This window comes from Dasypus novemcinctus, chromosome 6 (assembly GCF_030445035.2).
Source record: "Dasypus novemcinctus isolate mDasNov1 chromosome 6, mDasNov1.1.hap2, whole genome shotgun sequence".
NCBI lineage: Eukaryota > Metazoa > Chordata > Mammalia > Cingulata > Dasypodidae > Dasypus > Dasypus novemcinctus.
This window is the reverse complement of record NC_080678.1, coordinates 24,978,418-24,999,860: the sequence shown is the minus strand read 5'-3', so window position 1 is coordinate 24,999,860 and position 21,443 is coordinate 24,978,418. Positions and strand designations below refer to the sequence as shown.

The 21,443-nt window shown below is 46.4% G+C and overlaps 1 protein-coding gene across 37 annotated transcripts in view; it reads left to right on the top strand.

Moving 5' to 3' along the window:
- The window catches only part of TCF7L2 (transcription factor 7 like 2), a 190,788-nt gene extending 171,946 nt beyond the window's left edge, over positions 1-18,842 (top strand). For 5 of the 37 annotated variants that reach the window (XM_058298387.2, XM_058298381.2, XM_058298379.2 and 2 more), the window contains 7 exons: positions 3,199-3,339; positions 3,926-4,085; positions 4,459-4,566; positions 9,031-9,079; positions 9,664-9,714; positions 10,971-11,043; positions 16,665-17,213. In XM_058298387.2, the coding sequence (XP_058154370.1) occupies positions 3,199-3,339; positions 3,926-4,085; positions 4,459-4,566; positions 9,031-9,079; positions 9,664-9,714; positions 10,971-11,043; positions 16,665-17,088 (1,006 nt within the window). In that variant the 3' untranslated portion in view covers positions 17,089-17,213. Of the gene's footprint in view, positions 1-3,198; positions 3,340-3,925; positions 4,086-4,458; positions 4,567-9,030; positions 9,080-9,663; positions 9,715-10,970; positions 11,044-11,669; positions 11,744-12,675; positions 12,701-16,664 lie in introns of those variants that run through there. The other 32 variants (XM_058298397.2, XM_058298396.2, XM_058298383.2 and 29 more) reach the window with 16 other exon arrangements.
- The last annotated feature ends 2,601 nt before the right edge of the window (positions 18,843-21,443 follow it).

The window sequence follows — 21,443 nt, the reverse complement described above, 5'->3', positions numbered from 1 at the left end:
GGGAGCGAGATCATGTATAAACCATAATGTGGGTGCACCGTGGCTCACAAAAAATAAGGCAGGAAGAGATGAAATGTTACAAGTGCAAGGAGGAAAATGAGAGAATAATGACAAAGCTAATGCAACTCAAAGCAGGATTGTTGCACAGGAAAATGCATCCCACCGCTTGTGCATAAAATCAAGGCCAGCAGATGACATCCAGTTAACAGAAACTTGTCAACAGTGAAGTAAAGTGGGAGTGAGTAAGAGAGAAGCCCCCGAGACAGCCAGAAACAAAAATTAGTTGTCCTTAACAAGTTAAGGTTCATCATTATATTCTGGCTTGGAGCCATAAAAGCAGATGGGGTATAATGAGCTACTGAGAATTTTTAGGGTGTTTATTGCATTTCATGAAATAGTTGTCTGCGGAAAGGAATTTCTTAAGTGAGAACATGCCTGTGACCCACATACATACACAGCCTTGGTCTCTGCTGTATGTTTTTAGATGTATTGAATGTGCGTGTAGGTCAGTGAACTTAGGAGTGTAGGTTCCACGTGGCTGCACTGGAAATTTGTCCCCAGCCCCAAATGTATACCGACTGTGATGTTTGGTGTGCGTACCCACACACCGTGTCCCCCCCCCCTTGCCCTTTCATACATCTGTGCCCAGGTTCTCATTCTGCAGGAAGGGGACTTGTATTTGAGGAATGTCAAACCTTTAAAATCCACAGTAAATGCTGCTACTCCACCTACTTCTTCACCCAAAGGCTTCCAAGAACACATGCTCTTAATTTGTTTCCTCGGAGGCCTTAGAGCAATGGGAAGGAAGAGGGCACAATTCAGGAACCCCAGGGTCCCCTAAGGGTTTTTTCCTTCTCCCCCCCCCTTTTTTTTGATGGGGGAATAGAGAGATAGAGGTTGGTTGGTTGTTTTACTTTTTGTTTCATTTTGGTTTTGGACACTGTAAAAGGACTGACATGATTTTTAACTTAAAATTGTTACCAAGCTTAGAGCAGTGGCTTAAATTTGTGAAGGCAAAGGCAGGAGAGGGCCACATAGAATACAATTTCTAAGCCACATGTTCCCTGAGACTCTGGCTCCCCTTCGGAAATCTGCATTATGCGTTGATATTCTCTCTGTTGATCTTTGTAGATTCGTTAGTACTTTTAAGTTTTCATCATTTTCATGTGAACATTTGTCACATTATTTTCGTTAAATGGAAGCTATTCTCTCCAGTCCTCATATGAAGAGTCTTGTCAATAAATACATGCTCCTTTTGACATAACCATCCTGATAAAACCCACATTCGTACCTCCAGCGCCCTTACACTGCCTGGAGCTAGATCCGGCTCAATCGATTGAAAATAAAGGCCCAGCGAAACTGGCTCTCTTGAGCAGGGGTCACATCTCTTCCTGGGGTGGCATGTTGAGCTCCTTTTGGTTTGGATTTATTAAGAAAGCAACGATTGCCCCCACCTGGGCTCCCCTTCACCTGAACAGCTTCCCAGTCTGCTCACTTGCATGACCTTGCCAGACTGGAGCAGGAGCCAGCTCTTTTGCTTTTTAGGGGGACCCTCCCCTCTGTGGCCCTCCCCCTACTTTTAGTTAAAGATGGATGGTTCTAACTAATACAGACCATACTGACTCTAAACAAATGAGAAAACGGGAAAGCCATTTGTCTGGTCCAGTCATCAGATTGCAGATGGGCCAAGAGTATTTGGAAATTTGCCCTTTATGTCCTGGCTAATGTCCATGGTTGGTAAGGGCCAATTCAGGGTGTGAGATGTGTTTCCAAGAACTTTCCTATAAATGAGCAGCATTAGAGAAGAAAAACACAAGCTTTACTCATCTTTTAACTTCATTTGCAATTTTTTTTTATTTTTTTTTATTTTTATTGACTTTGTAATAATATTACATTAAAAATATATATGTGAGGTCCCATTCAACCCCCACCCCCACCCCCCTTCTCCCCCCCCCCAACAACACTCGTTCCCATCATCATGACACATCCATTGGATTTGGTAAGTACATCTTTGGGCACCTCTGCACCTCATAGTCAATGGTCCACATCATGGCCCCCACTCTCCTCCATTCCATCCAGTGGGCCCTGTGAGGATTTACAATGTCCGGTGATTACCTCTGAAGCACCATCCAGGGCAGCTCCATGTCCCAAAGACGCCTCCACCTCTCATCTCTTCCTGCCTTTCCCCATACCCATCGTCCACCATGTCCACTTTTCCCAATCCAATGCCACCTCTTCTATGTGGACATTGGATTGGTTGTGTCCATTGCACCTCTATGTCAAGAGGAGGCTCAGATTCTACATGGATGCTGGATGCAATCCTCCCATTTTCAGTTGTAATCACTCTAGGCTCCATGGTGTGGTGGTTGTTCATTTGCAATTTTGATGATCATTTAGAAGGTCTTTTATAACATGTGCAATGTATTAAATAAAAGTGATTTAGAAAGCCAAGAATTTAAAAGCTGGAAAGGACGTACAAATCAGAATTCAAAGGTTCATTTGTGCGTGAGTCTGTAAAAAGTACTGCTCTCTTGGCATCTTTTAGTAAGAGGATACAAACTTATTAAAAAATGCCAGGGATTTGTGATGCGAATCAAATAGGGACTATTTGGATTTCCCCACCTCTTTCTGTCTTACTCCTTCCCATTCCTGTCAATATGGTGGGGCTCAGTAGCTGAAGAAAAATAAAAATTTTATTGCACTCCATCAACAGAATGAGGCTTAATGAGGCACACGCAGCATTGTCAAAAACGTGTATATACTTCAACTGCGTTAATATTTTATTTAGCTGTCAATATACAACAAAAGATTTCACCTTTCATTCTAGAGCTGATTAGGACTTAGGAAATTATTTTCTTAGAGACCACTAATAATGCTTCAAAAAGAAAGTGGACACGCAATTTCCGGCAGATAGTCGAAGCCCACTTTTCTGCCCAAGCACATCAGTTGAATTTGTCTTTTGCTAAAGATGTTAAAAATCGTAATGTCTCGTGTCAGTAGCAATAATGAAGGGGAAGATTGGCTTTAATGACATTATGAGAATCATTATGTTTAATTTATTGCTAATTAATGCTGACAGGTTTCATATGTCCCGGGTTGCTTTCATGTGAGTGTGATGTGCTGGGTTTTGTTTTGTTTTTTAATTGTGTGTGCACATCCCTCCCCATTCATTCATTTTTATTCTGACGATTTACACAGCTTTCTGTCTTCCAGGTTCCCTCCCCATATGGTGCCACCACATCACACTCTCCACACGACGGGCATCCCCCACCCGGCCATAGTCACACCAACAGTCAAGCAGGAATCCTCCCAGAGCGACGTCGGCTCCCTCCATAGCTCGTAAGTGTGGCTCTTCTCGCCGCCTGCTTCTGCGGGCCTGGGGCTGGGGGCTGGGGGCGCTTTGCCTGAGGCTGGCCTGTCGGGGTTTGAGTGCACCAAATCCCAGCTGGAGCCGGGTCTGGGTCCCTTACAAAGAAGGAGAACATGGATAAGGGCAGGGTTTCAGTGACAGCACCCCCGGCCGGGTAGAGCAGGGCTATCGTTTTGTGTATTGCGTGGGCTGAGATTTGTCACCACTTCCCTGTCCTCTAACCCCGTTTGAACATTTGGGGTTTTCTTTGAAAAAAACGAGAAGCCTGATAAGATGGAGATGGCAACCATGTGCTTTCCCTTCTGGCTTGGGAAAATCGTATACTTATGAAACTTGAGGAAGTAATTACAAAATCCATCTCTCCCCCTACCCCGTCCCCAGGCTATTTTTGTTTCCATTTTCCAGGATGGAGAAGACCAAATGGGGAAGTGGGCTTTTTACTCGAAACTGCTAGGTTTGGGTCCAGGGAGGCAGGAGATGGGCTTTCAGTTTGGGAGGATGTTGGACCAGGTGGCTCTTTATTGGGTTGTGCCTGCCTGTTTTGTCTATCTCCAGAAAGCATCAGGACTCCAAAAAGGAAGAAGAAAAGAAGAAGCCCCATATAAAGAAACCTCTTAATGCGTTCATGTTGTATATGAAGGAAATGAGAGCGAAGGTCGTGGCTGAGTGCACGTTGAAAGAAAGTGCGGCCATCAACCAGATCCTCGGGCGAAGGGTAGGTAACTTGCTTCCGTGGGACGAAGGACAGAACGCACTAGGACACAGCCGCTGGGGCGGCAGACAGTCCCTGCCCGACCCCTTTACTGGCCTTCATGGAGCCAAAACCAGTAATTCCATATTCCGGTAACACTGAGCAACCATAACTGGAACCCCCTTAGCCTTCAGAGAGAGCGCGCCAATGATCCAATGATATAAATGACAAATCAAATTCTATCCGAGCCCTCCTGATAATGCCGGGAGCCGGCAAACTATCCGCCTCTGCAGATTATACCATTTCCTTGTACCCTAAGATGAAGCATTGTTCATTCTCTGGCCTTGGTGCACTTGGTGACCCGTTTGCATGTCTCTCTCCCCCCACACCCCTCCAGTGGCATGCGCTGTCCAGAGAAGAGCAAGCGAAATACTACGAGCTGGCCCGGAAGGAGCGACAGCTTCACATGCAGCTGTACCCCGGCTGGTCCGCACGGGATAACTATGTAGGTGGATCGTTGTCCTCAGCTCTGGGTCTGTGCGGATGTGCTGTGTGTCCTATGCACAGAAAGGACGGTAACTGCCCACTTCCAGACCGTTAGCATCTCGCCCAGAGCCCTGCCTGGGGGATCTGACCTTGACTTCCAATGTGGTTCCAATCAGCACTGCAGGGGAGTGGCTGGTGGTCCCGCATCCCACTCAGGGCAGATGAGGGCGATTTGGGGCTGTCCATGCCTGCTTGACCACCTCCTTGAAGAGGGGTGGCCCCGAGATATGCCCAGCAGGACCACTGCGCAACAGACTCGGTGCCCATGCCTCCTAGCAGTGGTGCGGCCTTACGGGAAAAGCTGGGCCAAGGGACGGCGGGAGGCCTCCCAGCAAGCAGGGCAAAGCAAAACAATTCCCTTGTACAGAAGTGGAAAGCCTGTTTCACCCTGTGAGGGGTGTGATGGAATATCCCTGAAGGTAGCAAGAATCCTCCTCTGCAGGAGGACCTGAGTGACTCCGGGCCCAGCTAGGGTAGGGGCAGGGTGTGTGTTAGGCGATGCACTGCCCCGGTGCTTTCTGTTTCCTCTGCAGGGTTGGCCGAATCTCTTTTATTCTTCAGAAAACGCTGAAGAATGGCTGTCTTTACTAATTGCAGTGTGCAGTGCCCGCATGGTTCATGTGCTCCCCTAAACCTGCCCTCCTTTCAGTTGGACCTCTGTGTCGTGCCCTCTCCCGCCCCCACCTCTGGCATTCGGCCAGTTGCTGAAGTTCTGGCTTCCTGGGCTCTAGGTGGAGGGGCTGCTGCTTCTTTTGCCTGGTAGTTTATTGCATGTCATTTGGTTGTATGACGTGATTCTACTACCTGCGTCCATTGGCAGGTGTCTTAGTGCCAGTGCTAGTCTCCCCTTGCTTTCTCATTGGCATCCGGAAGCAGTGGGTTGATCCCTTGGCTCACTGACACCCTCGGACCCGATCTTCCTGTTGATGTTATCCGTGGTGCGGCTCCCTCTGTACATGGGATTGGGATCTACTGAGTCACTCCTGATTGTCAGGGCTCAGCCAGGCCTCCGTCGCACCCTCTCAGAACTTACTGTCCGCCAGGAAAGCGCCCAGCCTTTGCAGGAAACCATGGGCCCAGAGGGAAGGCTGCTCTCTGCTTGCTGCTCTCTTCCTGACTTGTTCTCAAGCCTTTCAGCCCATGCTTGTCGTGGGCTCCTGGGTTTGTAGAGGTGGGAGAATGGCGAGCGGAGACGGTCAGCTTCCTTCTCATGTCTTCCTTGCTGTGCCCAACCGTCTGCCTCCTGGCCCTGCCTCCCCGTTGCTGGCAGCACCAGTCTTTAGACGGGATTCCTCCTGGGAGTTGCACAGGACCTACTGCTAAGAGGGAGCGTCTGCACTACCGAGAGCCCGTGTCGCTGCCCGACGGGCACGCGTGGGGCCATCGCTGCTCAGTGCTGGTCCGTTCACCCTCCGCAAGTGTGCAGTCGGGAGGCCTTTCTTCCGGAGCTGAAAGGAGGAGGAGGAGAATGTTGGCGCTCTCCTCACACTTGCTGCTCCCCTCACCCTGACCCTGAGGAGGAGCTTTCCAGCAGCAGGCGGCCTCCTTGCACATGGTCAGATCATTCCAGGGCAGTTGCTTTCTTGGTTTGGGGTCAAAAGGTCTTGGAGTTCATCTCCGTCTTTTATCTACTACAGGCCCAATTCTTTGCATAGTCTAGAATGGTGCCAAAGAGGAGTCAAACTACACTGTAGGTACCATATCCCTGAGAGGTAGACTAGTCATAGCAGAGCCTTCACAAACAGCTGTGCAGGGCACGCACTGCACAATGGTAGCAGGTGCCATTCACGCTGGTCTACTGAATGGTGGCCCCTGGCCTTGCTCTGGGTGTGCAGTCTTCGTAAAGGCATAAGGCAGACTTTGATAGCTTCAGAAGAATGCTGTGCTTGACTTGCCTGGAAGTCATTCGGATGAAATATTGCCCAAGGCTTTTTGTGCAATACTTTCTAGGTTGCAGAAGGTCCAGGAGGCACTTGAAAAAACTTTTGCGCAGTTTCGCATTGGGAAGATGGTTTGGTATAATAGGGGAACTCCAATAGGACTTGAAAAACAGTTCAGAGGTAGACTGACTCATGACACACCAACACACACATACAAGTGCACGCACACACATACACCTACACGCCCCTTCTTCCCCTGCCCCAAGGAACAGCTTGTGGGGCAAGAATCCTAGGGTGGAAGCTTTTGTGGATTTGATTATGGTGGAACCTTGTTAGTATTTCTTTGTAACTGTATTAAGAAAAGGAGTTTCTACAAATGACTTTGGTCATCTGCAAATCAGAAAGGTTCTTCTGGAAAAAGTTTTCAACTGCATCTTAAAACATTTCTTTTCTGGCCAAGTGGTGACAAAAGCCTTTGATTTGCTACCATAGGACGGTGTAAAACTGAGTAAAACAGTCAAATGTGGGTTGGCAGACTTGGCACATTCTAGAACCATAAGAGGAAACATTTTGGGACCATAGTGCTCCTTAACCTCTAGCATTATTTTAAAGCATCATTTCCTTATGGCTGTTCTAGATTAGGTAAAGGGCATAAGACCTACATCCCTTGCTCATCTGAGTCTGCTTTCTTCTTTGCTCCTTTACATCAGAACTTTTCTTTCATTTGCTCTATTTAATGAGCAAGCGGTGGCCACCTCCCTTGGGACACGCCTCCCACGTTACTAAGGAGTTTATTAAGTTTTGGCATGTTCCCTTCCTATCGAAACACAGCTCCTATCCTCTAGAAGCCTGTGGTCCAAATGGTAATCTCCTCAGTCCTAAACATCTCTATTATATATTTATACTAAACTGACATGGGTAGAGGAATTTTCAACTGCCTTTCAGAATATATTGCGAGAGATGGGAAGTGAGTGAACCCTGTTTTAAAGGTGACTTAGAAACTCCTGGGTATGTGGATGCTAACGCTCCTTGAAGTTGAGCCAGTTCTGTGCCCATTCAAGGTTTTGCTTCAGTCTCCCCAGCATACTGCCCGCTCCACGATGGCCAGGTGGACTCTGCTCCTTACTCAGGCTGAAGGCGCGTGAGGCGTGTACTTCCTCAGAAGGCACCAGAATGCTTTTTTCTAAGTTCATTATACTCGAAGAGACATAAAATGTTTCAGACAGACACACTGACGGTGAAAATCAATTTCCCAAGTGGCACTGGTCCCAAGACCTAAGGCAATAGAGGGGCCTTCTCAGCTGCTTGGATGGACCCAAACTCTGTGTCCTCTCTGCCTTGAGGTTCTCCTGTCAGGGCCTAGAGGATTCTCGAGTTTTCTACTTATCCTTGTCCTTTTCTGGAATTGACATCAGCATACCATGGGCAACTTGAGGCAAAGGGAATGTTATTTTCGGTATTCTGGAACAAATGTAAGGCCCTTTCTTTTGGATGTGACACTTTTATTTATACTCGGTGGTAAACTCATGTGGCTAGAACTGGTGCTAATGAAGTGAGGGAGGGAGAAGTCATTTCAGACCTGAAATGAGGGATTCACCTCTGCAGGGCATCGGTGTCCTTATCTGTAGAATTAGAATGACGATAACACCTGTTGTATGCGATTCTTGTGAGGATGAAATGAGTCAGTATGTGTAATGCACTTAGAGTCGTGCCTGGCACATAGTATGTGCTCAGTAAATGTTAGGGCCTTAGAAACTTTCTCTCTTGTGAGGGGAACTGCTGGACTGATATTACAGTGACTCATTGTACACGGATTTGGGCTCTCTCTTCTCTCTTCTTGCTCTCTCTCTCTCTCTCTCTTTCTCCCTCCCTCTCTCTCTCCTTCCATGCCCCTGGGGACAGTCTGTAGGGCAAGGAAAAATGAGTGAAGCTATATGGATTGGTGGGTTCTTGTTGGTATTTCTTTTTAACTTCCTTGATAGAGGGCTTTCTGTGACTTGCTATAGCATTTGTAAATGTTAGCTATTATTATGATGATTATTATCATAATCATTATACAAGCTAGGGGAGAACAGAGGGAGCTTCCTCTTCCATGGATGTCCATCCAGTGGTTTCAAAAGGAGCTCAGATGATTTCTGGTTCTATTTCACCTTTTTTCTTTCCAAGCCAAGGCATCCTTCACAACGATTGTCCTTGCAGCCCTGTCACTGCGCCTTTCTTGACTGCCACATCCATTTCTCTTCCTTTTATGGAACCAAATGATCGAATGCCCTGGGTCAGGTTTGAGTATGGGCGTGAGGTCTTTCCTTTATCACCTGCTGATCTCCTCTCCTCTCCCAAAGAGCGTCTGTCCCTCCTGGCGGAGCACAAGTCAAGGGTATTTGAATTAAAGGGGTTGGAGGTTGCATACACTCAAGGAGCAGGTGTGGATGGAGACAACCAGCAGGTTCCCCTCCTCCCACCTTCTATCCAGGTGAGCCCAGATGTCCTCTTCCTGTTTATTTCAAGAAATAATTCCCTGTGGTTTCATCTGTTTCATCTAGGGGAAGAAGAAGAAGAGGAAAAGGGACAAGCAGCCGGGAGAAACCAATGGTAAGTTCCTATCCCAGTATGGGGGAAGGAGCGGTACCCTGGGGTGCACTCTTGTCTATTGGGCTTCTATCTGGGGGAGGCAGGAGAAATTCAAGGCCAGGACGTTGTGGGGGAAGCCATCTTAGCCAGCCCTTTTGTTTATGCATTTTAATTAATTGCTTCATGACTGCCCTTTTAAAGCTAGTAGCATTCATTGTTGCATGAAAAGCACATTGTAATTCTAGTGGAATGTGTTTTTAAATAACAGCAAAGCCTGTAACTGTAGAGCTGTAGGCATGCCTATGCCCGGGATCTATATAGTCTGCTAATTTTGTATGTGGCTGAGTAGGGACGAGGAGGGGGCGGCTAGGGGAGTAGGAGAAGGGTATGTATGAGTGTTTGATATTAACGGGCTGTTCCTGAATGTTCTGATGCATGCCTTTACAGTGGTAAATTGCACCCACTTTAAATTAAGGAGGTTTGTCATTCTCTAGAAGAAAGTAGAAATACTGCATAGGCAATCTCAGAGGTCCCTTGGAGAAGGCCAGGCTTTTACAAACAAACAAAATTTTGAAGGCTTTGTATAATTTGTTCTTTTTTTGCAGAACACAGCGAATGTTTCCTAAATCCTTGCCTTTCACTTCCTCCGATTACAGGTGCTAATGTCATTTTGAGTCATTAAAATAGTTGCTAAACTGTTTTTTAATTTTTCTTGCCATTATAGTTTTATTAACATTAAACACGTATGACATTTGAACATTCTTTAAAATGACCATCGACACGGTTTTGTATGTTTCGGTAGATTTTTTTCAGTTGCTTTTGTTTTGTTTTTGTTTTTTTACTTTAATTTAACATTTGTTTTGTTTATTTTCCCCATAACAGTTGTTGAAGCAGCGATGACAGTGATTTAGAGTTGAACTAACTGTGCAAATTGAATATGCAGTATTTCTTTAAAAGAGACTGGTTTAAAAAAATGGAAGGAATTCAGTAATAAACCTCCTTAATCTAATGGCATTTTTTTCATTGCTCCCACTAAGTTTTCTCACGCAAGCATGCATCCGCAATATGATTATTTTTTTCTTTGCTTTTTTTAAATTTTAGTTTTTTTCCTTCCTTTTGCTTTTCTGCGCATAATTTGCAAATCCACTAGCATTTTACTGACTGTGCCTGCTTAAATGCTGCTATGAGCTTCTAACTAACTCCTAACAGCTCATTCATATAGCCTGTTTACCTTTATCTGTTCCTCTCTTAATATTAATGAAAATAGATAAAAAGGAAAAGAAAAGATGACCATTCCAAAAGCTGCAATATCCCAATACCACAACCCTTTTCTTTCTTTCTTTCTGTTTTGTTTCGTTTTGTTCTGTTTTTATTTGTAGTTTTTTTTCTTTTTTAAACTGTTTTACTCTGAGAAGAAAAAAGCATGTTACAAACTTAATTCCCTCCTTCGCTTTATTTTTTCTTTAAGAACAAATAATTCAGAGGCCAAAAAAAAAGCAAAACCAAAAAGAGGAAAAATACTGTTTAAAAGAGTTAGCTCTTCAGTATCTAACTTCCCTTTATCAGCTTATCAGTTCAAACCAAATGAGAGACAGTCTTTAAAGAAGGGATACTGCAGCTTTATTTGCAACAGCTAATTTCACAAGTTGAATAAGAATGTGACTTTTTACCTTTTTTTTTTTTAATTAAAGTTAAAAATCGAAAGTCAATATTTTGCCATTAGTAACCAGGTCATTGATTTATTCCCTTTTTTTATTTTTATTTTTTTCTTATTTGTATCTTTCTCTTTCCCCTCCCTCTCTCCCTCTCCCCCTCTCCCTCTCCCTCACCCTTTCCCTCCCTCTCTCTCTCTTTCTCTCCCTTCTCTCCCATTTCCTCCTCCTCTGCTCGCTTCTTTCTTGAACTCATTCAGACCTGAGCGCTCCTAAGAAATGCCGAGCGCGCTTTGGCCTTGATCAACAGAATAACTGGTGCGGCCCTTGCAGGTGTGTATAGATTTCCCAGATTCGCTGTGCTGGTTTGCAGCTGGTTTATTCGGTCCTTTCCCCCTTCTCTGCCCTGTTGCTTTGTAGCTCTGTGTGTGGATCTTAGGAGACACGAGGGAGTGGGGCATTGCCAGTGCGATGGGCTCATGAGGGACGTGCTTGTTCTCCCTGCTGCTGCTAGCCAAATGCCACTGTAAAACAGCATCACTCGTCCCTGCCCGGGTTGGCGATGGCAGAGCCCAGCGCGCCCCTACCAGGGGACGTTGCCTGCCAGCCCCCTTCCTCATGACAGCCTAGATGGGGCTCGGTGACGTCCAGCATAATCCTGGCCTAGGTAGAAACAAATAATGTCGCCTTCTCCCCTCCTCTTCTCTCTCTTCTAATTTTATTTATTTTTCGTTGTTACTGGGTTTTTTGTTTTTGTTTTTTTGTTTTGCGTGTCTTATTGTTTTACTTTTTTGTGTGTGTGTGTTTTTCTTTTGACTCATAGAAGTCCTTTTCCTTTCATGTCCCTGGTGAGGGCAGATAATACGTAGAACCGAGGTGATAGAAAAGCTGAGATTTCACATCTAACTGAGCACGACCCACCATTTGTTGTATTTTTTGTGTTTACCTTATGCTAACAGATGCAAATACTCCAAAGAAGTGTCGGGCACTGTTCGGGCTTGACCGACAGACTTTATGGTGCAAACCATGCAGGTATATTTACCACTGTTAGGCCTCTGGGAAAATCAAAGCATTCTGTCCTTCTGGTACCTTAGGGTGACAATATATTTTGACCTTGTTCCCATCTACTTCCTTGCTGGCATCAATGACTAATAATCCTCACTCTTCAAGATTTCCTTGCTAATTTTGTGCCTTTGCCTCTCCCCACTTTCTCTCTTTCCTCTTAGAAATAACATATCCCTGGCAGTAGAACCAAGACCGAAAGCTTAGTAAACAAGGACGTGCAGTTGTCCTTTTGCTTTTAAAACCAGGACCCTGGAACTGGCCCGACCCTAGGGATGCTTTGGTGGTGTGTGGACTGAGCATGTAGAGCCACCATCTCCAAAGGCTAAAAGGAGTTAAAGCTTGGCAGTGGTAGCGCCTCCACACACTCGGGGTCAAAACTCTTGGAGACGTGCTCTGCGGCAGGCTTTTTGTTTTGTTTTGTTTTTATTTTTGGTTGTTTGTTTTGTTTTCTGGTTTTTTGTTTTGTTTTGGGGTTTTTTTGTTTTGTTTTGTTTTGGTTCTGTTTTCAGTGTTTAAAAATCACATATCCATGTACAGAGGAGCTTGGTTAGTGGACATTGTTTGACAGCACTAAAAAGAAGTGTGGCATTGAACAGCATGCACCAGCTGAAGGGCTGCAAGCAGTGAGTTTGCAGGCATATAACTCCACCATTGCTAGGCTTGCAGATTAAGAAGGAATATCTATATAGCATTGGTACCAAAAAGAAGCAGAAAAGCCCAGAAGTGTCCCAGTTCAACACCTGTGTCCCATCTGCAGGTTTCCATCCAATCTGTGATTTCAGGGAAGGCTGTAGGTACTTCCTTCTTGGTGGAGGGATACCAACTAGTTCTTGTCTCATTTCCTTTCCTTTAATGACCTCCTTTGGTTAAATTGTTGTTTCTTTGTTCTGATACAAGCAGTCTTTGAATTTGGAATATTGTGATGGTAGGTATTTCAACACCCCCAACACACTTTCCTGTTTGTAGTGCCTCCTTGTCACGTCTCCCTCTCCTCCATGCCTTTGCCATGTGCTCCGTGTTTAGCTGTAGATCAGACGTTCATCACATCACGTGCATGCCCTCAAGCCCCTGTGTCTCTTCCCCCTCCTCTGGTGCCAGTACAAGAGATTGGTGAAGCTCCTCTCGTTGACCGAACCTTGAGGGGTGAGAGGGCCCAAGAGGCTTTACTGGAGATAGGGGCCTGTGAAGGTGACCCTCTGTCTAGGGAGCGAGGGCTTCAGGGGCCTGAGATAGATGCCCAGGAGGGGGTTCCCAGAGGTGACCAGTGTCCTTCTAGTGCAGGCCACAGAGCTGCATGGAAAAGCTGACGAAGGACATTAGTATTTAATTAGGACTGGCCAAGGAAGGCAGGGACCCTGCTTTTACCCTATCTAGGCAGTGGATTTTGTGAAAATTTTATAGGTGCTGAGTAGGAAGAGAAGGAGCTGCAGAGTCCTTTCCCAAGGCAGGCTGGGGCACGCTGAGCCCGTCCCCAGTCCACTTCGAAGGGCGGGTTTCCTGTGGTCCATAGCACTGCACAGCCAGCACCATCGTGCCCACGTCACAGGAAGGCTGGGCCGGTGTCTCCTTTGATTATTTGATTCATGGGAGTGGGTGATGCTTTATGAATCTTTCCTTTGTTTGGGAAGCAGTTGCTGCAAGTTAGACTTGGCATGTGTTCTGTTTTTGTTTGGCGTTTTTTGTTTGTTTGTTTTTCTGGAAGCCATCCTGATGTTGACTAGGACAGACATCCCCTCTGAGACACGGCCCACCCCTCACTTCACACCAGGGCCTAGTGTCCTCCTCAGAGACCACAGAGTTCTTGACATTTGAACCAGAAACACAGAGACCACCCACCCCCACCCCACCCCCAGCCACCCTTGTTGACCACTTCATGTGTCAGCGGTGTGATGTGGTGAAGTGTGACTTCGAGGGGCTGGCGATGGAGATAGCGGCTGTTCTGAGGCGGCCAAGGGACCCCTAGGTGAAGGGCCCAGAGTCCATAGGCCCTCGTCGATCCCCACAGGTTTCTTGCCAGCATCAGCTGGAACTTCCCCAGTGGCCATTTTCTTCCTTTGGGCATGTTTTCTCAAACCCTGAAAGCATGAGCAAAGGCACTGCTGCTGGCTCTCGAGGGTGTCGTTCCAAAGCAGGAACAGAAGAGCCCTCGTGTCCATCCCGAATGAGTACATAAGACCCTGAAAGCGGATTTTTTCAAGGCTGCCCCTCTTGTGGGAGACACAACCTAGAAGAGGGGGGATGTTAGGAGTGGGGGTTTAGTTACCTGTCCGTCCATTCCCCCCTTCTCCTTTTAACTCTGCCGTGACCTCATCTGGCTTGATGCTAAACCAACAGGACAAAATACGCTTAAAAAAAAAAAAAAAGAAAAAGAAAGGGAAACCCAGTTGGAAAACGCAGCATTTTCTGACCCAGAAATGTGCCTGCGTTCCAAGGACCTTTTGCTCAGTCACGATTAGGAGGAGCAGGACTCTCATTCAGTCTTCATGTCCCGTGTGCCAGATGCCCCCCTTGCATCCCCGTGATACGGAAACTTCTGCGTTGAGGGTGGGTAGGGGGGATAGGGGGGTGAGAACACCAGAAACGCTCCAACCAATCAGGGCTCCCGGCTTGCTACCCAGGGTTTCTAATTTTATTTGACATTTGAGGACATTTTAACAAGATTCTGTTTTGAGCCCACCAAGTTGCTTTTTCCCATCTTTTCACTCTGCCCTAATATAGCATGGAATGCTGCTTGATGTCCTCTTGTTTTCCCTTTTGGTTTCTCCCCCTTCTCTCCTCCCTTGCCTTCTCTCGCTCTCTCCTTTTTCCCCCCTTTGCGTTCTCATTTTTGCATATGCCACCCGCAACCTTACTCCCCTTTCTCCTTCCATTTTTAAACCGCATGGACATCCATCTCAGTTTCTGAGCATGTTTTGATTTGTAGGCTAAGGTGGTGTAAAACTCTTGAGAGGCTTAATCATTTATCTTAGTTTCTGGGCTGGGAACAGAACCCTCAGTCTATTTCAATCTATCCCAGGGGAGGAGAAGGAACCTTGCCAAACGGAGGGCAAGAGGGGAGCCGTGGCAGGGCTGCACTTGCTCCCCCAGGGTTCCGTCTGACCTGCAGGGGAAGGACAGACCCCGAGCCCCCGGCTGGGTCCCAGTCCCTGGGAGGAGGGAGGACTGAGCATGCTCCTTTGCACCTCTCCCTCCTTCCCTGCCTTCCTGCCATCTTGCCCATCCCGCCCCCACACACTGAGGAGCACGACTGGGCAGCTCTGGGGAGGAGCTCCACCCACCCCCTTCCTTGCAGAGGCCAGTGACATTGTCTGACAGTGATTGCCTTCAGCCAGGCAGCGTCTTGGTTGCTTTCCAGCAGCAGAAAGCCCGCCAGGTACCCACACCCTTGCTTTTAGACTGTCCCATCAGCCATGGTTCTGACAATATTCTAGGGCTGCTTAGATCCGCACATTCCCTGTATCTGCGTTCCTTTTTTTTTTTTTTTTTTTTTTTTGCATTAGTGGGGTTGATCCCCGGGATCACCTTTCCTACCAAATATTATCCCATCAAACTGGGATTAATAGTATGAGAAGCTTTGAAGTCACATGCTCAATTTCTTGAGTCGATCTTCCCAGCCTCATCCTTTGATAATAAGCAACAGAGACTCTGAAATGCTCATTTATTTTCCTTACATAAATGGGTAGTGGCGAGGGGAGATTCTGTTTTTGGTGCAGGGCAAAATTAGTCTTTCTAATGAGTTTCTAGTTAGTTTTCTAAAAACTAATCACCATAACCCAAGCCCGGGAAGGTCCACGGGGCCATTTCCTGGCAGTTCGTCTTTGCGGTCACTTTCTTGGGAGGGACTTGTGCTCTGCGCCCCCCTCACTGAGCCTGACTCCAGTGTCAGCATACTGACAAGGGGCCGAGCCCCTCGGAGGACCGCACCCACCCACCCCCATCCTCACTGTCTCTCCTTCCAGCCTTCTCACTGAGGGGTGGGGGAGGGGAAAACCCAAATCTTAAAAAAAAAAAAATCAAGTTTGAATCTTAATTTAATCCACAACCTGCAGGCCATACAACCAGTTATTCTCGTTTCTTTGGACCATTTTCTGTTTCTCTTATTCTTCCCCCACCTTTGTTTATCCTCTTCTATCTGTTTTGGTGGGTTTTTTTGGTTTGTTTGTTTTCGGTTTTTTGTTTTTATTTTTGTTTTTTGTTTTTTGTTTTGGTTGGTTTTGTTTTCATTTTGTTCTCCCCCCACCCCACCCCCACCTCTCACCTGATTCTGACCTCTTGATTTGGTGTGGTTCTTAACAGACGAGCCCCCGAGCGCTCTCGGAGCGCCCGCAGCCTGGCGGTGGTGGTGTGTTAAAACCTTTAAGCCTCTCGCTAGCGCTGCCTTCAGCTACGTGGCTCAACAGTCAGCATTCTGAGAGTTTGCTATTGATAGGAGGCGCCTGGGGAAGGAGCTCTGTCTTTCTCTTTCAAACACACACACGCACATCATGGGGTGGGGGTGGGGGTGGCACTGATGGGAACGGGGCGAGGCAGTGTGGTGGGAAAGTGAGGGAAGGTGGGAGTTTCTAAGCCAGAGGAGCGCTTCTCAGTTCACCTCCCCGTGGACACAGCCAGTACCTGGCAGATGCGGGCACGCCCGCTCCCCTCCGGGGCAGGGGTGGGGCCGTGGGTGGTGAGCAGGTAGGGGACCGCGCTCCCGCATTTTGTCTGCCCGGGGCAGGAGCGGCGCGAGCCAAGCACCCGGCGCAGCTGTAACTGGCTCTCAGGCCGCCGGGTGCGCGCCAGCTGTGGGGTGGCCCGTGAGGTGACTGCAGCTTGGCGCTGAGCCGTAGATGACTCTCCTTGGCATCTCTGCCCTGTATTCACAGATAACTCTCTCCCCCTGTTTTTAGGAGAAAAAAAAAGTGCGTTCGCTACATACAAGGTGAAGGCAGCTGCCTCAGCCCACCCTCTTCAGATGGAAGCTTACTAGACTCGCCTCCTCCCTCCCCCAACCTGCTAGGCTCCCCCCCCCAGGACGCCAAGTCACAGACTGAGCAGACCCAGCCTCTCTCGCTCTCCCTGAAGCCCGACCCCCTGGCCCACCTCTCCATGATGCCTCCGCCGCCGGCCCTCCTGCTCGCCGAGGCTGCGCACGGCAAGGCCGCCGCCCTCTGTCCCAACGGGGCCCTGGACCTGCCCCCCGCCTCCCTGCAGCCGCCCATCGCACCCTCCTCATCTCTTGCACAGCCGTCGACATCTTCCTTACATTCCCACAACTCTCTGGCGGGGCCGCAGCCCCAGCCGCTCTCCCTCGTAACCAAGTCTTTAGAATAGCTTTAGCTTCGGTAGCCGGCCCCCTCCCCCACCCCCACCCCCACTCCCACCCCCACCCCCACCCCCTCGTTGGTTGGTTTCGTGTGTTGTTTTTGCTTTTCTTTCTCACCCCCCACCTCCCTTGAAAGGTTCTGTTTTGTACTCTTTAATTTTGTGCCACATGGCTACATTAGTTGATGTTTATCGAGTTCATTGGTCAATATTTGACCCATTCTTATTTCAATTTCTCCTTTTAAATATGTAGATGAGAGAAGAACCTCATGATTCTACCAAAATTTTTATCAACAGCTGTTTAAAGTCTTTGTAGCGTTTAAAAAATATATATATATATATACATAACTGTTATGTAGTTCGGATAGCTTAGTTTTAAAAGACTGATTTAAAAAAAAGAAAAAAAAGAAGCAATTTTGAAGCAGCTCTCCAGAAGGAGTTGGTTCTGTATTATTTGTATTAAATACGAGCTTGCGAACCAATCATTTTACATCTGGTTTTTAAACCATAGGGCACAAGGAATGCAGTGCCGTTACTTTTTTTGTTTTCTGTGTGAAACAAACTTTTATTGTGATGTTACTTGTTATTGTTTAAATGTACAGAAACAAAGGGTTAAAATGTGTTAATATACCTTGTTCCATGGTGTTGTTCCTTTGGGGGGAGGGGGATGCTACTCAACAATTAATGGAATCACAACGCTGTTGGACCAGTAGTATTTATTGCTTTAGAGATTGCTTGTCGTACCTGTACGTTGTCCCTTTTTAAATGTTTTCTTTTCTCTTGAAACTGTATAAAGTTTTTTTCTCCCCTTTAGCATACGCATCTTATATATAACAACTCATTTGTACAAGGTTTTTAAGTTTATATATAAAACGTGTATATATATTTTTTGTTTCCCTTTTTGACTTTTTTGTTGTTATATGAAACCCAGATGCCACCAAATGGACATTAGTAGTTGCAGTCGAGGATCAGTAGCATTAACAAAAGTTGCTTTAAAAGCCATTACGTAAAATAAGACTTGAAAATGAGTGAGGGAATTTTCGCGATGCTGTATGAGAAGCAGTGGGAACCATCCTGGTTTCCCCTTCCAACTCGCAGTGGAATGCCCTGTGCCATTAGGACACGGACTGACGTGTGCAAAACTTTGTGCCAAAATTCTCAGTGACTTTAGCTTTCTCCCTCTTTTTGATGCTGTAATTTCTGTTCATCATGTTTTGCTGTGATGTTAAATAGGTAAATTTGTATGTAGTTTTAATGTCACCTATAACAAGATGTGTTTGGTAGCAGATTGTCCAGAAAGCATTTTAAATGAAGAGGTATAAACCCTTAAGGGCCAAAATTCTGTATATTAGATTATTCTTAAAAGGAAAAACCGGCTGCCGCTTTTATGTGCCCGTATCACATACAAGTAGGGTCGCGAACTTTAAAAATAAAAAAAAAAAAACCTAGGCATGTTGATGTTGCAAAATGCTGTATAAAGCTGAAACCTGTTCATTCAGTGCCATTGTAGTTGACATGAAGCGATTGTAAAACTGTCTCCGATTTTTCTCTGGTTTATTAAAATGCTAACTATAACATTTTTTGTGAATACTTTGAATGTTTCCTAACAGTTGTGATGTTACTGTTCCGTTTTATGCTCTTATTCCAATTTCATTTTTAATGGTTTGGAAGCCATTTTTTGTAATGAATAAATGTTCATGCTGTACAGTATCTGTAGCATGCCGTTCTGGATTAATAAAAGCAACTTAGTATGTGCAGAGAAAGGCTGGCCACTTGTTTCTGTGAGTTGGGTCTTATCTCTGGCGAAATGAACTGAATCTACCCTTGTCAAGAGAAGTGTATTCCCAAGCTGGAACATGAGACCCTGTGGTTAGTGCATGGATGGTGGCAGTTCCAAAAAGTGGTCTTGGTCTCTTTGAGGGGTTGACTTCTTTTTTGCCGCCTCATCTTTGATACCCATTTGGCATAACAAGTATATACCTGGTTTGTACAGCATGTCATTTGCAATGAAGATGACCAAATATAAAAGAGAATCTCGGATTTGTGTCTTTCCCTGTATTTTTTAATAATGTCATCTCTAATAGTTTATTTTTGAAAACAAAGCACAGTTACAGAGCAAATCATACCTTTCTGACTATAAAACAGACTGATAACATCCTAATCATCCCTCTTTCAGTACCAAGTGGGAAGGATTTCATTATCGTTATAATGAGGCTTAGTTCAGCAGCAGAGGACTTAAGAAACCATATTGTCACCATTGAAAGATCAGTGATGTGGAAGTATCCTAACTTCTTTCTAAAACTTGCTTGCAGGGAGAGATGCAAGTGTGTCCAATTAAAGCCCTTTCACTATCAGTGCACATTTGTGCAAGAAGCTCTTAAAACATTGACTCAGGGGTGATTCACCTAGAGATGTGTATAGAAGGGTCTTGCCAACTGTGGGTCCTAAGTTTTCCTGGCTCTACCCTGGCAAGAGTGCACGTTCATCGCCATCACCAAGGAGGGGCTGCAATAAAGATCTTCCTTAAACCTCTGTGAATTCATTTCTCAGACTGACTAGGACGGATGGATATATACATGGTTGCATCTAACTAGGACATCTGTACCTTTGTTCTTAGAATCATTGCAGGCTCTTCAAAGGACCTGAATTTCATGGGCATCGATGCCGTTCGTGGTGACTCTTGCATCAAGGACCCTAAATAAAGCTATTCAGTAACCTGGCTTTGCTCAAGCTAGTTTTTGTTCTCTAGAATCTAGGTATTTTGTTTTTGTTTTTTGTTTGCCTTAACTTTGCATTACATTGCCGGATGTAGAGAAGAGGTTAAGTGTCTTGTCCAAGGCCACACAGCTAGTAAGCGGGGAAGCTGGAATGTACTGCTAGCTCTGACTGCAGACCTATCCTTTTCACATGAAGTTCTACTGTCTTGCATGTAGACCCTTCCCTTCTCAAACAGAAGTGATACAACAGTCCTTTTGAAGGCTTTCCTTGTTTAATCCACCACCACCTCTGCCCCAACACTCATTCACTCTTACTTTTCCCCTTTGGCCTTAACAGAGAGTTAACTAAAACATTTTTTGTGCTTGCGCTTTTGAAGATGGGAGTTTCCCTTTGCCTGGAAGGTTCTGGTCTGCCCCCACCTTCCCGCTCCCCACTTGCTGGCTGGACAACTCCCCTTCGTTATTCAGGTCCCAGCTAGACATCACTCTTTGGGAAGATGGGTCTGGCCCATCAAGATTGAGTATGTGCTCTTTTAGCACCTGCCTTTCCCTGTAACTCACTTTCCCTCGGTCTTGTCAAGGGATGGCACTTCCTCCGAGTCCACTCGTTACCGAGGGGGTTCCCTACTGATAGTTTGGGTTGGGTTGTGCTTCATTGTGGGGGGCTGCCCTGTGCAATGTAGGATGTTTGGTAGCATCCCTGCCTCTACCCTCTAAATGTCAGTAGCATCCACCCACCCTATCCCCAGGAATATGTGACACCCCGAAATGTCCCCAGTCATTGTCAAATATCCCCTGGGGGGCAACACTGCCCCCCACTTGTGATCCATTGCTCTAGAGAATCCTCCAAGAGGACAGGATTGTAGCTTTCGAGTTCACCGCTGTAGAGCCAGATCCTGGTTCTGTGCCTGGTGCACAGTCGGTGCTCAGTATGTTTTGGTTGGAAGAAGGAATGAACGACGCTGGGCAACTAACTCCACATCAGTATTACCGGAAGGGGGAACTGGAGACTTTCCAAAATGCTTACAAATTTTGTTCTCAGAACTTTGCAGGAGTCAGTTACTTCCTGAAACCTTTCAGCCATGCTGGAATGCAGCTCAGTGCCTTTGTTATTATGGAGAAAAGGGATGGGGGGAGTAGGAAGATGGAGGGTGGTTGCTCTGCCATCAGCCATCCCGAGTGTAGATCCTTCCTAAAGTGCAAAATATGGTCGCCTAGCCACGTAGTTTCCACATGCTTCCTGCCCTCCCACATTTGACCAATTCTCAGAAGCTCTTCTTTCCACCCTGATAGGGAATTTGCTTTCTCGGGCTTGCCTTCATCAGGTGACAGCCTCACAAATGTCAGACCCAGCTCTTGCCCATCAACGCGCCCTCTTTCCATCTGTGTGTTTTTTTTCCTACCTTGAGGGTTTATTTTCAAACCGAGCGTCTTCTAATTTCATCCAACAAGAATGGGTCTGGAGTTTTTTTTTACTAAGACATTCTGAGATGACATCTGGGACTTGATAATGCTCAACCCCTGAGCCACACACACCGTTCCTGGGCCCTGAGGGGACCTGGCCAAACAAGTGCATATTAGTAGAGGTTTGCCAATTCTGGGATGACTGCAAAGTCTGTTAGCACAGACTCTTCCAGAATGTTCCGG